General features: G+C 40.5%; 1 protein-coding gene across 1 annotated transcript in view; it reads right to left on the reverse strand.

The window, feature by feature from the left end:
- Positions 1–17,258, reverse strand: part of FBN1 (fibrillin 1) — a 227,851-nt gene that overhangs the window by 10,506 nt on the left and 200,087 nt on the right. The window contains exons 50-61 of the mRNA XM_004421551.3: positions 14,779–14,928; positions 14,338–14,403; positions 13,959–14,075; positions 12,060–12,179; positions 10,360–10,482; positions 9,660–9,791; positions 7,543–7,668; positions 6,542–6,748; positions 4,496–4,621; positions 4,122–4,244; positions 944–1,060; positions 545–673 (exon numbers count right to left, since the gene is read on the reverse strand). Coding sequence (XP_004421608.1) covers positions 545–673; positions 944–1,060; positions 4,122–4,244; positions 4,496–4,621; positions 6,542–6,748; positions 7,543–7,668; positions 9,660–9,791; positions 10,360–10,482; positions 12,060–12,179; positions 13,959–14,075; positions 14,338–14,403; positions 14,779–14,928 — 1,536 coding nt within the window. The remainder of the gene's footprint in view (positions 1–544; positions 674–943; positions 1,061–4,121; positions 4,245–4,495; positions 4,622–6,541; positions 6,749–7,542; positions 7,669–9,659; positions 9,792–10,359; positions 10,483–12,059; positions 12,180–13,958; positions 14,076–14,337; positions 14,404–14,778; positions 14,929–17,258) is intronic.

The following is a 17,258-nucleotide window of genomic DNA, read 5'->3' on the forward strand; positions in this document are numbered from 1 at the left end:
AAAATGATGAAGAAATTAATGCAAGGCACAGGAGCACTCTGTGGGATAGCTGTGTAAATTATTTGTATTTGCTTATTTGTGCCAGAATTAGAAACCAAAAGATGTCAATACAAAAAGAAAATTCTAAAAAAATAATCTAAACTTTTAATTGCATATTATCAGGAGAGTTATTCCTCATGTATTTAATCCACATTGGGGGAATCTTTTTACGACTCTGGATCCAATGACCAGAAAATTCATGAATCAAATTTGGAAATCTAGCTATTTTCTTGACTGGGTCATTCCTTATTAAAATTAATAACTGAGCAGAAAAAGCCTTGATATACCCAGGAAAGGCATTTGTTATAGATACAATCAAGCATGAGACAAAAGGTAAATCTCTAAGATATGGGACCTGTGCAAACCAGGCAAAATATTTCCCATCTTCAGTTGAGTGTCCCCGCTATGCTCAGTTCTGATACCTCACAGAGACGATAATGAAGGTGTTGAGAGTCACACAGGCCACCTCACAAGGATCCACCAGCAAGCTGAGGGCTCTACTCACCTTCACAGGTGGCACCACTCTGATCAAGTGAGAATCCTCGCTGGCATTCACAGGTGAAGCTTCCAGGAGTATTCTGGCAAATGCCCCTAGACCCGCACAGGTTGATGTCAGAGGTACATTCATTGTTATCTGTAAGAAGCAGTGGGGGAAAAGAGGGTGTTAAAATTCCCTGAAGTTCTCTTTGTGTTGTTTAAAAGGAAGAGACAGGGATGGTGCACTTAGAAAAGGCCAAATAAGGCCAATAACTTTTCACAGACATGTGCGCACATGCACACTCACACATACACACCTCATATTTTTTTGAGAATTTGTTTTCTGATGCCAACAGCAGAAGAACTGGCTAACAATCCCTTAAAGAAATATCTATATTCCCTATAGGGTTTTTACTCTCCCACTTACCAATGCAGGAAGTGTGGTGTTGGGTGAATCCAGGAGGACATTTACACGTGAAGCTGCCAATGGTGTTAACACACAGGAACTGGCAGTTGTGCTGCTTAGTTGCACACTCATCAAGATCTGGAAGAGAATGTAAGACGGGCATTGGAGTCGACCCGACAGCACAAGAACCTAGATGCCACCCTAGGAAGCAGCTCTGAGTTTTCCTTTCTATGTCTCAAAAGACCCTGGCCAGAACAGAGCCACAGCAAATGGCTAGGAGGAACCCAGGACATAAGGATTTGAAAGATAAAATGTAGTCTCAATTTAAACCAAAAAAATGTGGCTCTTTGGAGGATCAAAAGAAAATCCAATTCTCTGTAGCTAGAGGAATGCAGGAATTTCTCAACAAAGGAATTTCAAAAAAATTATAAAATTTTAAATAAATTATAAAATGAAGTAAAAGATTAAGTATTCTCAAAAACTTCCAGAGCCTTGAAAAGATTTATTCAAGTTGAAATATAAAAAGAAATGTTGAGGCTGGAAATTAATTTGTTCACTTAGTTCTTTTCTGTTTGCTGTTTTTAATCTGCTCAAATGAGATAGTCAATCAAACCAAACCAACCCAAACCGACTTCTTTGTTTAGAGAGTCTCCTTTGGATAAGACAAAATTGAGCAATCAGGAAGGAAACAAGGAAAAGAAAAACTCATTCTGATAAGCTAATAGCGCTTTAAAAACCGCCTACAGTATTTATCCAAATTATTTTCCACGTCTCAATAAAATCGTCTGTCTTGACCAGGTCTCTTTCCTCATTGCCAGAACTTCTAGGCTCATTCTCAACTCCATTGCTAACTAAAAACATCAAGAGAGACAAGCATGTGCCAGCTTTTAGTTGAATTTTAATAAAAAAAAAATCTTTGTGAACCAACCTTCCTTCCTCCCTCCCTTGCTGCCTTCCTTCTTTCCTTCCTCCCTCCCTCCCTTCCTCTCTTCCTTCCTCCTTCTCTTCCTTTGTGATAACCTTCTTTTATCACTGCACACCGCTTGGAGCTGCAGATCAGTGCCAGGTCCTGGCTAGGGTAATATCTGGAATGGGTCTAAACTGAAAGAACTCTCTCATAATTCTCCCAGTGCTGACTTCTCTTAAAATGGAGCCAACTGTGTTCTCTTTCCACTGCTGGGAGGTTGCTGTTTCTGCTTTTCTGGTTTCTGCATTATTCACAGCTGGGTGCCTCCTGCCAGCAGGGTGGCCTCCCCTCTCTACGCCCCAAGGGGCCTTGCTAGAGCACCATCACAAGTTTGCTGAAGCTTACTTGCAAACAGGTAAGGAGACAACTCAGGGATTTCTTACCACACTAGTTTATAACTACAACACATCAAGAACAGCAACACTTGCTGTTCTCACCTCCAAGAACATCTTTTCTCCTCTCCTCTTATCTGGACCCTACCCATCCCTCAGGGAGGAAGTGCTAGTTCCACATTTTCCCTGGGGCCATCCTTCTAGCCTCTTTCCTCTCAGTTTCAATAGTACACATATCTGCACTATTCATTTTGATGTTTAGTCATATATGCCAAGTATGTGGAAGAATTTAGACCTTGTGAGGAAAATAGGAGAAAGAGACTTATGTTATAAGTGGATCTGTAAAAATCATATAGCTGCTTTTTGCATTCCTAAAACCATAAAGAGAGCATTACTAATACTTTTTATACATTGTGAAAGAACATAATTACTACTATACATTTAATTTCCATTTTTCATCTCTTAATTCTAGAAATCTCTGAGGATTTTCTGCCCCCACAGATTAGAAAAATGCTGTAAATTTGTTTTGCTTGTTGCAGATAATATATACACTGAGAGATATTTTTTCCCCTGAATTTGGTTCTTCATTTACGTGAATAAGCTTAGGGCTCCGAGTTGTAGCTTCACCCTGCCCAGAACTCACTGTGATCCACAGATGTAGAATAAGTTCTATGTTTGAGAATAACAAAGCTATGAGTAACTCTTCATTTAAGATAGTCAGAATTTTTTAGTAGATCTCTCAACTTCCTCTCCCCAGACTACAGGATTATATAGGATTTGTGCTGCACAGGAAAACCTCAGGCCATCGTCCATTATGTCATCCTGTATTACCTGCCTCTTAACTCTCCCCCTTCCAACAGACACAGGAAAGGGGTTAGGAGCCCTACTTCCCTCTGCTCTCCACTTCCTCTCCATCCCACCATTTAACTTCCTTCACTTTCCTTTTTCTCCTTCAAGGCTTCATGGCAGAACGCTCTGACTCTTGTTCTGCCATCTGCTCTACCTTTCCTTCTCCGAATCCCTCGTTTTTCAAATTATTTTTAAGTCTGACTCACTTGTGCTATTCACTCAATATATGAAGTTCTTAACTATTGAGGAAGATGTTTACAAGAATAAATTTATACCAACAGAATTTTGCAAAGGATATCTTCTGGTAGATGAGAGATTTCTGCTTAGAGTTTTGCTGTTTCTTGATTCTTGTTATATCTCAGATAAGCTCCTGGAGGGCAGGAATGGCCCTATTTTACAGAACAAAAACTTAGACAAAGTGTTCACTTAATTAGGCACAATGTCCTCTAGGATCATGGCACTAATTAGTCTCAGGCAGAACTCTGCTGGAGACCTAAGCTATACGGTTGTTGAACAGACTGACTATGTAAATGCAATAGACAGTAGGCAGGAAGGACACGTATGTATGGTGACGGATAAAAAACTAGACTATTGGTGGTGAACACAATGCAGTCTATACAGAAACTGATATATAATCATGTACACCGGAACTTTACATAATGTTATAAGCCAGTATAACCTCGATAAAATAATTAAATTAAAAAAAAAAAAAGAAAGCAGAAAGGAGGTAATCAGTTAGGGGTTCGCCCACCCGAGCCTTGTAGAACTGGCTCTGCTGTCTCTGCTACCTTCATGGACAGCCCCATGGGCACCCATGGGCAGTGAGGATGGCTGCTGCCGCTGGTCCTCTGCAATCTCCCTGGCCTCAGCCTCCTCCATCCAGCATAGGAGGTAGGCCATTGAGAGGCTCCACGGAGGCGCTAACCCCAGGGAAAACACCTCTTGCCCCTAGAGAGGGTCTTTCAGCTTGCCTCTGGATTCCTCAAAGGCACAAGGAATGCAACTGTGTGGCCAGGGGCAGGTGAGGGGGTGAAGGCAAATTCTACTTTACCTTTGCAGCTCCTTCCATCCTCCTGCAGAATGTAGCCTTTCGGGCAAGAACACTGGTAACTCCCTTCTGTGTTCTTGCAGATAAAATTGCAGGGTTTGGGAGCCTGGTTGCACTCGTTCAGATCTATGATCAAAGAAATACAGTGTGACTGCCCATCAAAAAAGAGGCCTAAATGTTCAATACCCACAGAGTCTAACAAAGAATTTTAGTTTTGAGGAAAGAAAAAGTAAACTCTGCGTAGTCTTTGATCTTTGTCTTATGTTTCCTTACGAAATTACATAGGCTTTTCAGATTTTTAGTTTAAGGATTTTATTTTTTTTGCCATAATCTACAATTTCCACTCAGAAGTAAACCATCAGAAATAGAGCACTTACCCACACAGGCAGTCCCAGTTATATCTGGAGTGTAGCCAGTTTTACAAATGCAATGATACGATCCTCTGTCATTGACACATTCTCCGTTTCGGCAAACATCATGAATAACTTTGCACTCATCAATATCTGTAATTTAATAAATAGAAATTAAAATAAGAAAGACATTATAAAATGGACAACATTCATATGTAGCGGTCACTTCAGTGTAAATACTAATAAACTGTGTTACTATATTATGGACCTAAGAAATTAAACCAAAGGGATGACAGCATATATTTTATATGTCATGGTAACTACGTTGAAAGGCAAACGAATAACTTTATCAGACTATAGCGGTAAACTAATCAGGCTAGGGGAAAACTTTAAAAATAATTCGTCTTCTAAATTTATACTGTTTTTTTCCTCTGGGTCCATAGGACAACCAATTCCTCTAGACATATTTAGCTCCTTGCTTCATCTCATGCCATCAAGCTTATCTCCTGCTGACATCTCATAAATGAATCACAGCATTGGAATCCTTTTGACAAGGAAATCCCATTTTTTTCCTAATATTGCATGTCCAAAATAAGAAGGAAAGTTTTTTTTCTTATTCTTTTTGTTGTCTTTAAAGGTAATCCTGAAAAATATCAAATTGCATAATATTGGAGAAATGGGACCAAACTTCCCTCCTTGGGTGAGGGAGGCACCAGGGCTCTGGGGTGGATCACTGGCCTGGATTTTTTCAGCCTGCTAAGGAAGAGAGACCCTTACTTACGCTCCACCACAGGCAGAAAGATTTCATCAATATGCACTGTCAGGCATTAAAGCCACTGTCCTCCCCATCTTGACCCATATATCTCCTTACTGCTTGGTGGGGTGACAATACCAAATGAGCGCTTAGCCTTTGATTGCCAAATAACCATCTTATAATAACAGCTGTTATTTTTCCTGATTTTTTCCAGTTTACTCTGAAATACAATTTAATATACCCTCATTGGTCTCAAGAAATTAGACCAATCTTTTCCATAATGTCATTTTCACATCCTCCAAGGAATCATAAATTGCTTTTGGTCACTCCATGTAATCTATCCAGTTCTGTCTTTTACCACATCCAGTTCTGTTATTCCACCTTTAGCCATATCTTTTTTGTGTGTGTGTGAGGATGATTAGCCCTGAGCTAACATCCGATGCCAAGCCTCCTCTTTTTGCTGAGGAAGATTGGCCCTGGGCTAACATCCACGCCCATCTTCCTCTACTTTATATGGGATGCCACCACAGCATGGCTTGACTAAGTGGTGCATCGGTGTGTGCCTGGTATCTGAACCTGTGAACCCCGGGTGGCCAAAGCGGAGCTCGCGCACTTAACCACTACGCCACCGGGCTGGCCCCTTCGCCACATCTTTTTAACGTGAACACAAATCATACTTAATCTCTTTCTTCCCCTCTCACTTTCAATTCCCTCCCAAGGACCTCAGAAAGTCTTTCTCCTTTCTCTTTTATGAAACTAAAAACCATTTCAGTTAATGTTGATAGGCCTGGAAATCTTCTTCAGAGCTGCCTCAGACACCTTGACAGCCTCCTCATCCCTCTCAAGTTAAAGCACCTTGCACTTTTCCAGAGGCAATTGTGTTTTATTGAATATCAGTATTGTTTATACTTCTTTTATGTAGTATATTTCAGTCAATTTTAAGAGTTAAAATACATATTGGTAGACTAATTTAGGAATTTAATGATGGTTTATTTCAAAGTTTATCTAAAAATTGTATTCTGAGTAACCAACAACTGAGGACTTCTATTTAAAAAGTTGAAGACTCCTTGTAAAGCAAAGGCAAGGATACAAGCACACAACTTAATCAGGTGGATCAAAGACACTTTGGCAACATGGCCTTGAATGTCCAGAACACCACAATGAAGAATTTTTGTAGACCTCAACTATGCAACAGCCTAGGCTCATATTGTAGATTCCATATTCTCATCTCTTTTTACACAAACAAATACCCTTCAAGTATTTTTGGACCAAATGAAGCACCTGCTCCATTGGTCCTAAAGCAGAACAAAATGAAATACCTGCTCCGTTGGTCATAAATCCTCGGCCATGGGGACAGAGTTTTTTGAAAGCCACAGTACCCTGGAAAGGGCAGATCTCACAGTGGGGACCCCAGCCTCTCCCTCCATCACAGCAGCATTCAGACTTGGTGACAGGGTTCCTGTTGCTTGAGCCGATCTGACACATGTTTTGGAGTACCTCCGTGAAGCAGTACCCTTCCCGATTGTCTGGAAGGGACATTACATTAAAAAGAGGATTTTAGGGAATTTTATGAGCATAGTAAGGTACTAAGAATTTGGTCAGATATAAAACTCAAAAGGGATGTAACACTTTACCCTGGGTGAGAAGGAGCGAGAAGGGAAAGCTGGAAACAGCAGTAAGAGAGAAAGGATGACATCTGAGGGAAACAAATAAGACAAGAAATTCAGTAAGTAGTCAGAAAGGCATTGGCCTAGGCAAGGTTATAACTCTATCTGCTTCCAGAAATATGGGGGAATAGTCATGCTATAGACAGAGAGGGGCAGAGACACACATGGAAACTGATCCTGAGCACTAAGGGCTTAAAAAGGCAGCTGAGAAAGAAATTCCAAACAAGTGATTCAGTGTACAAGCTGCAAACGAAGAATTCAGCTGCAGGGTGGTGCTAAGCCTAATGGACAATCAGTCATTGAGTCATCTCCAAAATATGAACATTTTTAACCCTTCCTCACATTTTGACAATTTCTATTATTTCAATTTTTATTTATTTATTTTTTTTCCCCCAAAGCCCCAGTAGATAGTTGTATGTCATAGCTGCACATCCTTCTAGTTGCTGTATGTGGGACGCGGCCTCAGCATGGCCGGAGAAGCGGTGTGTTGGTGCGCGCCCGGGATCTGAACCCGGGCCGCCAGCAGCGGAGCGCGCGCACTTAACCGCTAAGCCACGGGGCCGGCCCCTCTATTATTTCAAATAAGAGATCTGGGTCTCAAGCATCCCAGCGTGGAGGCCGTGGTTACGAGAGCATCCTCTGTCTGTACTCACCCAGGCACTCGTCCTGGGCGGGGCTGGCTGTGAAGCCATCATTGCACTCGCAGGTATAGCTCCCCAGGGTGTTGAGGCAGCGCCCATTCTCGCAGATCCCAGGCTTGGTCTGACATTCATTCTCATCTGTGTGGTTTCATCGAAGGACCGAGAACAAGAGGAATCATCTGACCATGTTGTACAAGGATGGATTCTTTCCTTTTTTTTTTTTTTCAATTTAGTTTGTGAATAGGTAACCTGCTCACATGGTTCCAAACTCAAAAGGTATGAAAGAGTATTCAGCAAGTCTCCCTTCTGCCCCTGTTCACCAGCCACCAAACTCCCCTCCATGGAGGCAACCAGCGCTACTGCCAGTTACTGACGTAACCTCCTGGAGGTGGATTATGCACATACAAGCAAATTCATACATACGGGGGTGTGTGTGTGTGTGTGTGTGTGTGTGTGTGTGTACCTCTGCCCTTTGAAAACATAATCGATAGCATTTTTATATACTTAAACAGAGATGATGGCCTTTTATATACACTTACATTTTTCAGTTAATAAAATTTAAAACTTTCCATACCTGTACATAAACAGAATTCCCACAGGATTATTTCAAGTGAAGGAAAAAAAATTTAAGATCAATAGGAGAAAGAAATATTACAATATTTCATCAGAACAATGTCTGTGGTGATCAGTTTTGACCTGAGGGAGTCTGTCTAGACTAATCTTCAGATTCAATACAGATTATATTTATTGTAATATTTCAACAATATTATTAAGAAATAATAAATCATAATTGAGTCTCCCAAGTTAAAAAGAAAAAGCATTAAAATAGCTAGAGTTTCTTAGAATTATCTGATGATTATTTAGAAAGATCATAAATAACCTGCTCAGGTGCTTCCCATTGAGAAGAGTTCTGAGCCCGAGGCAGAGATCTCCTTATGAGAGGCAGAGGAGCTGGAAAGTGACATCTAGGGCAGCATTAAAACAGGTTAAAATACCAATGCCCAGGCCACTCCAGACCAATAAAGCAGGATATCTGGGGTAAAACCGGACCTCTCTAAGTGATACCAAAGTGCAGCTGAGGCTGAGAACCCCTGATCCCAGAAGATGCAGTGTGGGCTCATTAATCCACATACTTTTCCTGTGCTTTTAAAATCTGCTCTTTAATTACTGTTTATTCTGTATCTTACAGAGTAAGGGGATAATGTGGTTCTTAAACTTCTTGACTGACAACATAAAATATATGTTTTCTAATGTCATTGATTATTAAAAAGGAAAAGGTTGCATGTGGGAATTTTCTAATAATTTTCTCTTGTATTTATTGTCTAAAGCAGAGGTCAGGAAACTTTTTCTGTAAGTAATAGTAATATTATGGTATCACGATATAATATATAGTAAATATTTTAAGCTTTGCAGGCCATAGGATCTCTGTTGCAACTCCTCTCCTCTGCTCTGCCACAGTGGCACGGAAGCAGCCATGGACAGCATGTAAATGGACAGTTATAGCTACGTTCCAATACAGCTCTATTTACAAAAACAGGTGGGGGGGCTGGCAGGCTGGATTAGGCCCTTGGGCTGTAGTTTGCCAGCCCTTGGTCTAAAGCTGTGGTTTTCAAAGCTGGATCTACATTAGAATCACCTGGGGAGCTTTAAAACACCAGTGCCTGGGCCCCACTCTAGACAAGACCAGATTCTGGAGGTAGATCCCACTGGTTTAGTGATATTCCTGGTTCAGAGGGACCTGACATCAGTACTTCATGTCAGGACGCTAGTAGCAAAGTTGGGGTCAATAAGGAGGCATTCCAATGTGGTTGAGAGAACTGATCCCAAAACAACAAAGAAGTATAAAAAGTAAAGGAAGGGAATAGAGGAAACACCTGGTATTCCAATCCTGGCAGCAAAATGGGCCAAGAAAGTAGGCGAAGGCCAGCTCAGAGGGAAAGAAGGATCATGAACGTGGAATTCAAAGATAATCAAGAGGCACTGGACCTCCATGGGATGTCACGACATGAGGTAAGAAAGACAAAATGGCCAAGAAGAACACAGTGCCCACAAGGACTCAGGGCCCAAGTCCCTGGTGTCCTTTGTTACTTCTGACTCCGTCAAAGCTCCTTGGGAAGGGCTTCTCTTACCTACGCAGCCTTCTCCATCAGGTCTCCGCTGATACCCAGGTCCGCAGATGCATAGGTACGTGCCAATGAGGTTCTTACACTCCATTTGTTTTTCAGCACAGTCATGCTTCCCCTCTTCACACTCATCCTCATCTGGAAAGAATATATAACCACTAATTTATAAAAGAAGCTGCACTAATTTCCTGCCTTTTAAACATAAAAGGGTATTAAGTAACCTATTTCCTTTTGCACTGTTGGGTGCCGGCCTCTTAAGAATGGGAAGGAGTCTTCTAACCACCTTTGAACTTGATGAAGAAATTGCTCCCTAACTAACTGGTAACCTCTTCAAAAGCAGGAAACATGATTTCTAATTCTTTTTGAAGAATTGAGTATCTCTGTCTCTACTTCTTCATATTGAGCCTCTTGAATGTGGAGAAATGTCTTTTTTTGTTTATATTTTCACATTTGCAGAATGGCTGGCATGCAATGCATAGTGAGTTAAAAAGGATCTGCCTTGCAGCCTTTGACTCAGCTTGATGATGCTTCAAGCTACAGTTGAGGAGGAAAGGTAGCAATGACAACTCTCATATTGTCCACGGACCATAGCAGTGTTCCTGATTCCCAGCCGTCCTCTACTATTGGAAGCTTTGGAGGAACATCTCCCATCATAGATAGTGTTAGAGCTCTCTGGCTCAGATATCCTTGAACATGGATGTCTCACCTTTGCACATCCTCCTGTCTTCTCTCAGAACATATCCAGTGGGACATTTGCATTCATATGACCCATAAGTGTTTACACATCGGAAAGCACAGAGTAGAGGATTCTGGGCACACTCGTTTATATCTGCAGCAGAGGGTAGGAAGAAAATAATGGATCATAGACATTAATCAAAAAAAGGATCTACTTTTATCAAAAGTTGAAATGCTACATTATCATAAACATGGATGGACCAAGCAGTCTCTGATTTTCAGGGAATTAGAAAAGGAGTTGGTTATTTTATAATAGGTCTAAGTAGGGTGACCACGCATCCTGGTTCTCCCAGCACAGTCCAAGTTTATGCTTGTTGTCCTTGTATAATTATTAATGGTGATTTAGGTGGATGAGAAATTATAGGTCACCCTCTATATAGGGAGCTTTTCTGAAATTCTGGCTTTGAAGCCTCAAACTGACCACTTGCCACTCCCTAAAGTCACATGGAGTGGAGATCGGTTTTACCCTATTCAGCCAAAACAACTTCCAAGGCAACTGTTGTCAAAACAGAAGTAGACCCCTCCAATATCATTAACCACCTCCCTTTCCTCATATAAAAGAGGCTCCTGTGAAATAACAGTGATTCTTATGCCCAAGAAAATAGTGTTCTCAATTATTTTACACTCACAGAGATACTTAGTTCACACTGATGCCCACGTTATAGCCTTGACTAGATGGGAATGACTTTACTGTTAGTGGATAAAAGTGATTTCTGTAGATTTCATAGTTTGGAACCATCAGAAGGCATTTTGGAAAGGCAGGGTTAAAACAGACCATCTTGATGATCATGTTTCTCCCTAAGGCCAATGATGCTGACTGAACATCAGTGAGATCCCAGATCATGATTTAGTCACAGCCTTTAAAGATTCACCAACAACTTCGACCATGGGTCATATCTCTAATGTGGAGCTCACTTTAATACCAACTTTACCCTCTACCTTCACCTCCCCTTCATCCTTTTCTTGTACCAGTGGTTCTCAACTGGAGAGAATGCATCCAGAAATCACCTGGAGGGCTGCTGTGCCCCACTCTTAGGAGTTGCTGATTCAAGAGGTCTGGGATGAGGCCTGAAAATATGCATTTCTTACAAGCTCTCAGGTGATGCTGATGTGGCTGGTCCAGGGACTACCCTTTGAGAACCACTGTTGTATAGACTCCCTCCCCTTTCCTTCTTTCCATACATCCTTCCAGGCATACTGACAGATGCTTATAGAGTACAGGCAACCTCTTTTGCTGTGATGGCTACAGGATGTTGGTGGTTATCTCAGTGTGCAGATGTTTCTATAAATAGAAAAGAAAGAAGAGAAAGAAGAGAAGAAAAAGAAAGGGAGCATGAAAGATGAAAAGAAAAAAGAAGAGGAAAATGGAAAATAAGAAAAAAGGTAGTAAACAAGACAGGATATGTATCCAAATATTAGTAGTAGTGAGACACCAACAAGAACTGCGTGATATGCAGTGTAACTTGTGCTATGAGCCACCCACATCTTTTTCAGATACTCCCTGTAGAGAGGAGGCCACACAGAGAAGAAATGATGGAATGGTCCATCAGGCCCAGATATTCTTTATTCTATACACCGTGAGTAGTATTTAATATCAAGAATTGTAATCAACCAACTGTTGTCCCCATGATCAGAATATGTAACCAACCATTCTGTGTTTAAGAGGCTTACCTTCACAAGTCATCATTGGACCAGGCTCAAATCCCTCCTCACAGGTGCATTCAAAACCTCCAATCACATTCTTGCAGGTTCCATTTCCACAAGGATTGCCCACAGAACATTCATCAGTATCTGCAAGTGACCAGGAATATATATTCAAAACACGATGAATTGAGAGAACATGGGCCAGGACAATACCTTTCATTCTACCAGAGTACTTTGATCTGTAATATCTTGTTTCATTCTCATTCTGTCCTTACAAGAAAAGAGTGCATGTGTCTTATTACCACAGGTTTATAGCTGTGAAATTTGACTTGCTAAGAGGCAGTGGCAGTGACAGTACCTGGGCTGGAAGCCCGTATAGTGCTCTTCTCCATGAGTTTCTCCCGCCTCTTGCATTATGAAGAAGTGAATCTTCTATCAGAAATAGATGCTCGAAGGGTTAAAACAAGGTTTCTCTCACAAGTCAAAAGTTTTTGCTTATTTAAAGCTAGAACTACATCTCCAGTTTGGCCTTACATTACATCACTCTCCAAGAAGCCTTAAACATGATGGATTTTTGCCAGATATAAAATACAAGACTAAACTTACGCAAAATAAGAGACCAGAGGTTAAGCAAAATTAATACACTGGATAAAATCAAGATTCAAGTAGATTTTGTTGATTCTGTTGAAACCAGATGGTTTATGTTAGGCAGAAGACAGGCTAGAAAGAAATATGTTTAGGGTATGATCTCTGTAAACAACGTGGAGAGAGAACACGTCTTACCAAGGAGGTCTAAAAACTATATATACCTCCTAACCCATCCACCTACAATACTGACTGTTCTTATTCTGATGCATCTCTTGGGGAGAATATCTTCCTTTGGGAAAGAAAATTTTTGAGGAATAACCTTGTTATTTTAACTATCTAGGGCACAGAAGAGTAATGGACTATCATCATGGGTTATGTCTTACGTTGGGTTCTGAAGTCAGAAAGTGAAGGCGAGAGGGTATGGTAGAGAGGGCCTAGGTGAGGAAGCTCATTCTTCACATGCACAATAGCACTAACTGACGATTCCAAAGAGAAAACATTGACAACTTTGCTTTTGTTCTGCTATGAAATTGCACTTCACTCTTAAGAATATTATATCTCCATGTTAATAAAAATCACAATATCATTAGTTTTTAGAGCTACGAGGTAAATAGAAATAATTTAGTCCATATGCATAATATTACATTCTAAGGCCTAGATGAGCTAATGAGCTTGCTTGAGCTCCCACAGCCATCGCTGCAGCTGAAATCCTCATGCCGTCATTCTTCGCATGAAAAGAGTACTTTCTAATGTACGCAGACAAACTTTCAGCATTTATGCCATTATCAGTTCAGGTTACATTGAATTGCTTTGAAATTCTTAATACTTGGATTCAATATGAAGTTAGTGTGGATTAAGAGGTCAAAGGTCAGCCATAAGAGCCTTTCTCTGAAATTTTAGTAACAGGGTTAAAACAAGAGGAATTACACTGGGTACACAGCATTTCATATTACTAAATGTAATAAAATCTGGACAAATTTTGTATTTTACATACTGAGAGAATAAGATTATGACCATTAAAATTTTTTTTTTTAATTTCACAAAGACTTTCACTATAATGTTGTCTTTTCCACCATCTCTTCCAACGTGTCTATCTTCCCCATTGGACTGTAAGGTCCATGTAAGGAAGGCTTGGTTCACTGCTGTAGCCACAGAGCCTCGCACAGTGCCTGGTACGTGGTGGGGACTCAGGTAGTATTGCTAAATGAATGACACATGAATGAGTGGACAAAACTTATTTCTGTCCCATGTTGGTTCTTAAACTTCCTAGCATGAATGCTGTATAGCTTAATTTATAATTTGTAAAATCTCAATGGAAGAAATTGATTTATTACTCACCCACACATTCATTCCCTTCTAGAATGTAACCAAAGGGACACTCGCAGCGATAGGAGCCATCTGTATTGATGCACTGCCCATGTTTACAGACATCGGGTTCTTTGCACTCATCCATATCTTAAGCAAAGGAGAAAAAAATAGCAAATAACAAGGTACTTTTTCCAAATACAAAGACAAATTATGATCATTTCACTGCCTAATCAATGAAATATCTAATATTACAATACAATAACATAATTGATATCTAAATGAAAAGACAAAAAAGTAGAGCTTTATTTTTCAAGATAGATGTGGAGAAATCAGAACAACTGGAAAAGGGCAAGAAAGGGGCCAGTTGAGAATATTAAGAAAAGCTGAGAATTCAGCACAGGCCACTCACCAACTGCTGAATCATCAGGTCCCACAATGATCCCGCTTCCATAGGGACAGATCTGGCGGAAGGCCTCTGTGGTGGAGATGCACAGTCGTTAATAGATAGACCAATGGCAATTGGCTACAGGCTCCTCCCCAAACATTGTGTGGTGGCCAAATTGCCACATGCTGCACATATCGAGAAACAATGACCAAGACAAGCCTAGAAACCAGAGAAAGTCAACAAGGCTCCCAGAGCTGGCATGACCACTACTTGGACAGCTCTGATTCATAACATAGTTCAGAAGAAAATAACTACCTGGCTCCTGAGATGAAATAATTTTAACGAACATTTTAGTTAGACTCACAATTAAATTGTCTTATTTTCTTGAAGGCCTACAATCCTACTTATTTCATGGCCAGTCTGCACCTTGAATGGCCGGAAGAGAAACGCAGATGGCAGACATACCATCGGGTTCAGTGGGACACAGCTCACAGGGATCTCCCCAACCTTCTCCCTTCAAGGCACAGCAGCATTCCTGTTTGGAGTGATTTCTGGATTTGGGTGACGAACACTTTCCTCCTTCAAACTTCGCATAGCAGTAGCTCATTCGTAAATCTGCAGCATAAATTCAAGAGATCCTTCAGTGGCTTCCCTACTAAATTGTTATTGCATAATAGTGAATAAGGAACAAGCCATCCTATTAAATGTGTTTTCTTCTTAATACTATACTAATACTCCTTAAGTGATTATAATAGTAACTGAGCTGAGATCTTTAAAGTCATAGGTAATTTTTGTAGTGAGATCTGATGAACAAATCTATGCAGCTTTCACCTTATTATTTCTCATTTTAGCCAATTTTCCAAAATAACCTGAGGTTAATAATAAAAACTAACACTGTTACATATCAAAACTGACATCATCAGTGTCTTTAGGATGGGGACATTCAGAGACGGAATCATTCACAAGATCCCTTCACTGACAGCTCTGCTTGCACATGTTTGGATAACATTGAGCGAGCACACTAGGTTAAGGTAGACCTCCCAGTTCTAGTACTTACTGTGATTTCACACTATGCTGTTTATGCTGTGTCCCCTAAGCCCTGGAGCCAAAATAAAACCCCAGATTCCAGGCATAGAGCAAATAAAGATGTGGCAATTTTGTGGACTGGCAAAAATACAACACAATGGTCGTTCACTGAAGCAGCTACTCATGCAGTTGCTCTCTACAAAATGCATGTGGGGCTTTCTGCAGATTTCACACACATGCACATATACACACACACACACACACAAGTTTGTTTAGGTCAACAGAGAGAGGGAAGGTAAAGAGGAGGGCAGGGAGATGGGTAGATGAGAGGGAGAATAATCTTTCTTTCAAAGAACACATTTCTTTAATATCAATTATTTCTTGGTGACTGCAACATGGAAGATGGGATCTAGTTCCTACAAAATTCTCCAACATTGCTTGACATAATTTTGGAAACTGACTTTTCCATTTTCTTATGGAGCAAATTGGGTGACTCTAAAAAGTGAGCTCATCCAACAGCCTGGAGTGTGTTTTCCCTCAAACTTGACTTCCAAAACCTTGCAAACTCCTCTTGAGTTACACAGAGGCTAAAATCTGCAGGTTCTAAGGAAATGCTTTCGCATCCATTTTGCACAATTCCCCTTTCTTTATGTCTGACCAGGTCTGCTTTCTCCTGTTTTTCAATCCCATGTAGCATACTATTACAGCCACCTATGCATTTCTGTGAAGACAATTTCACTAGCTTTTATTTCACGACAAAAGAGACAATGTAAGAATAACTGAGTTGCCAAAGACCATAGCAGAAAAATTTTCATGAATTAAAGTAAAAAATCTATCTATCCATCATATTTATTAGGCTCTGGTAAGTCAAATACAGTTGGCATCCCCAATGAACTTGTTCAACTCTTTATGGCTACCAACTCTTCTAGATAAATTATCTCTCTAGTTTCCATTCTACTTCTACATCTGTTATAGCTACGACCTAGCGGGCACCTTCAATGAACTACTCTTTGGAAGGTCAAGAGCAATAAAAGCCAGTCCTTGTCCTGAGGCATGTCTGCCATCTAAATGTTTGCTTTGCTGAGAAGCTTCAAGATTCAACAAATTATAGTTTATTAAAGGACACCTTTTGATTTGCATTATTTCAAGTTTACCGTCATATACAATGTTTTCCGTTCATCGATCGTGATGGTTGCCTACAACTGTCTTAAGGTATAATTTAGTGACTATAGTCATGCATCACTTAACAGTGGATACATTCCGAGAAACGCGCCGTTAGGCGATTTCATCATTGTGCGAACATCACAGAGTGTACTTACACAAACCTAGATGGTATAGCCTACTACACACCTATGCTGTATGATACTAATCTTATGGGGCTGCTGTCATATATGCGGTCCATTGTTGACCAAAACGTTATGTGGCGCATGACTGTACACACAAAAATACCAAATCTCAACAAATATACCAAAACTTAATTTTCTCCTATGTCTTCCACTTGTAATGTTTCTTTTAAACCTAGATAAATGCATGTTCTAACAACTATTGGTTAAAATTCTCATCCTCTTATCCTTTTATCACTATTCCACACCCCAGCCCTGCCTCCCCAACACCACGCCCCTACCCACTCCTAGGCATTACACAGAGGCTTAAACGCACGAAGTTTAGAGTGAGCCTAAGTGACAAATTTCCTTCACTGAACTCTGTAAGTGGGAGTGGCTTATTTACATCTGTGGCCTTCAGGTGCCAGGGTCTGTTCACCTGAGTCCTATCCCATTTGTTCTTTCAAAAACATTGTCTGTGGCTCTATGGAATTTTCTCATTTCCTGGGCAATAGAAGCCTGACTCCTAATTTGTCATCTTATAAGAAAAACCCACTCTTGATACCCTGGCTCCAGCAAAATTTGTGCTCTGTGGGA

This window comes from Ceratotherium simum, chromosome 3, assembly GCF_057802395.1.
Source record: "Ceratotherium simum simum isolate JZ-2026a chromosome 3, ASM5780239v1, whole genome shotgun sequence".
Classification (NCBI taxonomy): Eukaryota; Metazoa; Chordata; class Mammalia; order Perissodactyla; family Rhinocerotidae; genus Ceratotherium; species Ceratotherium simum.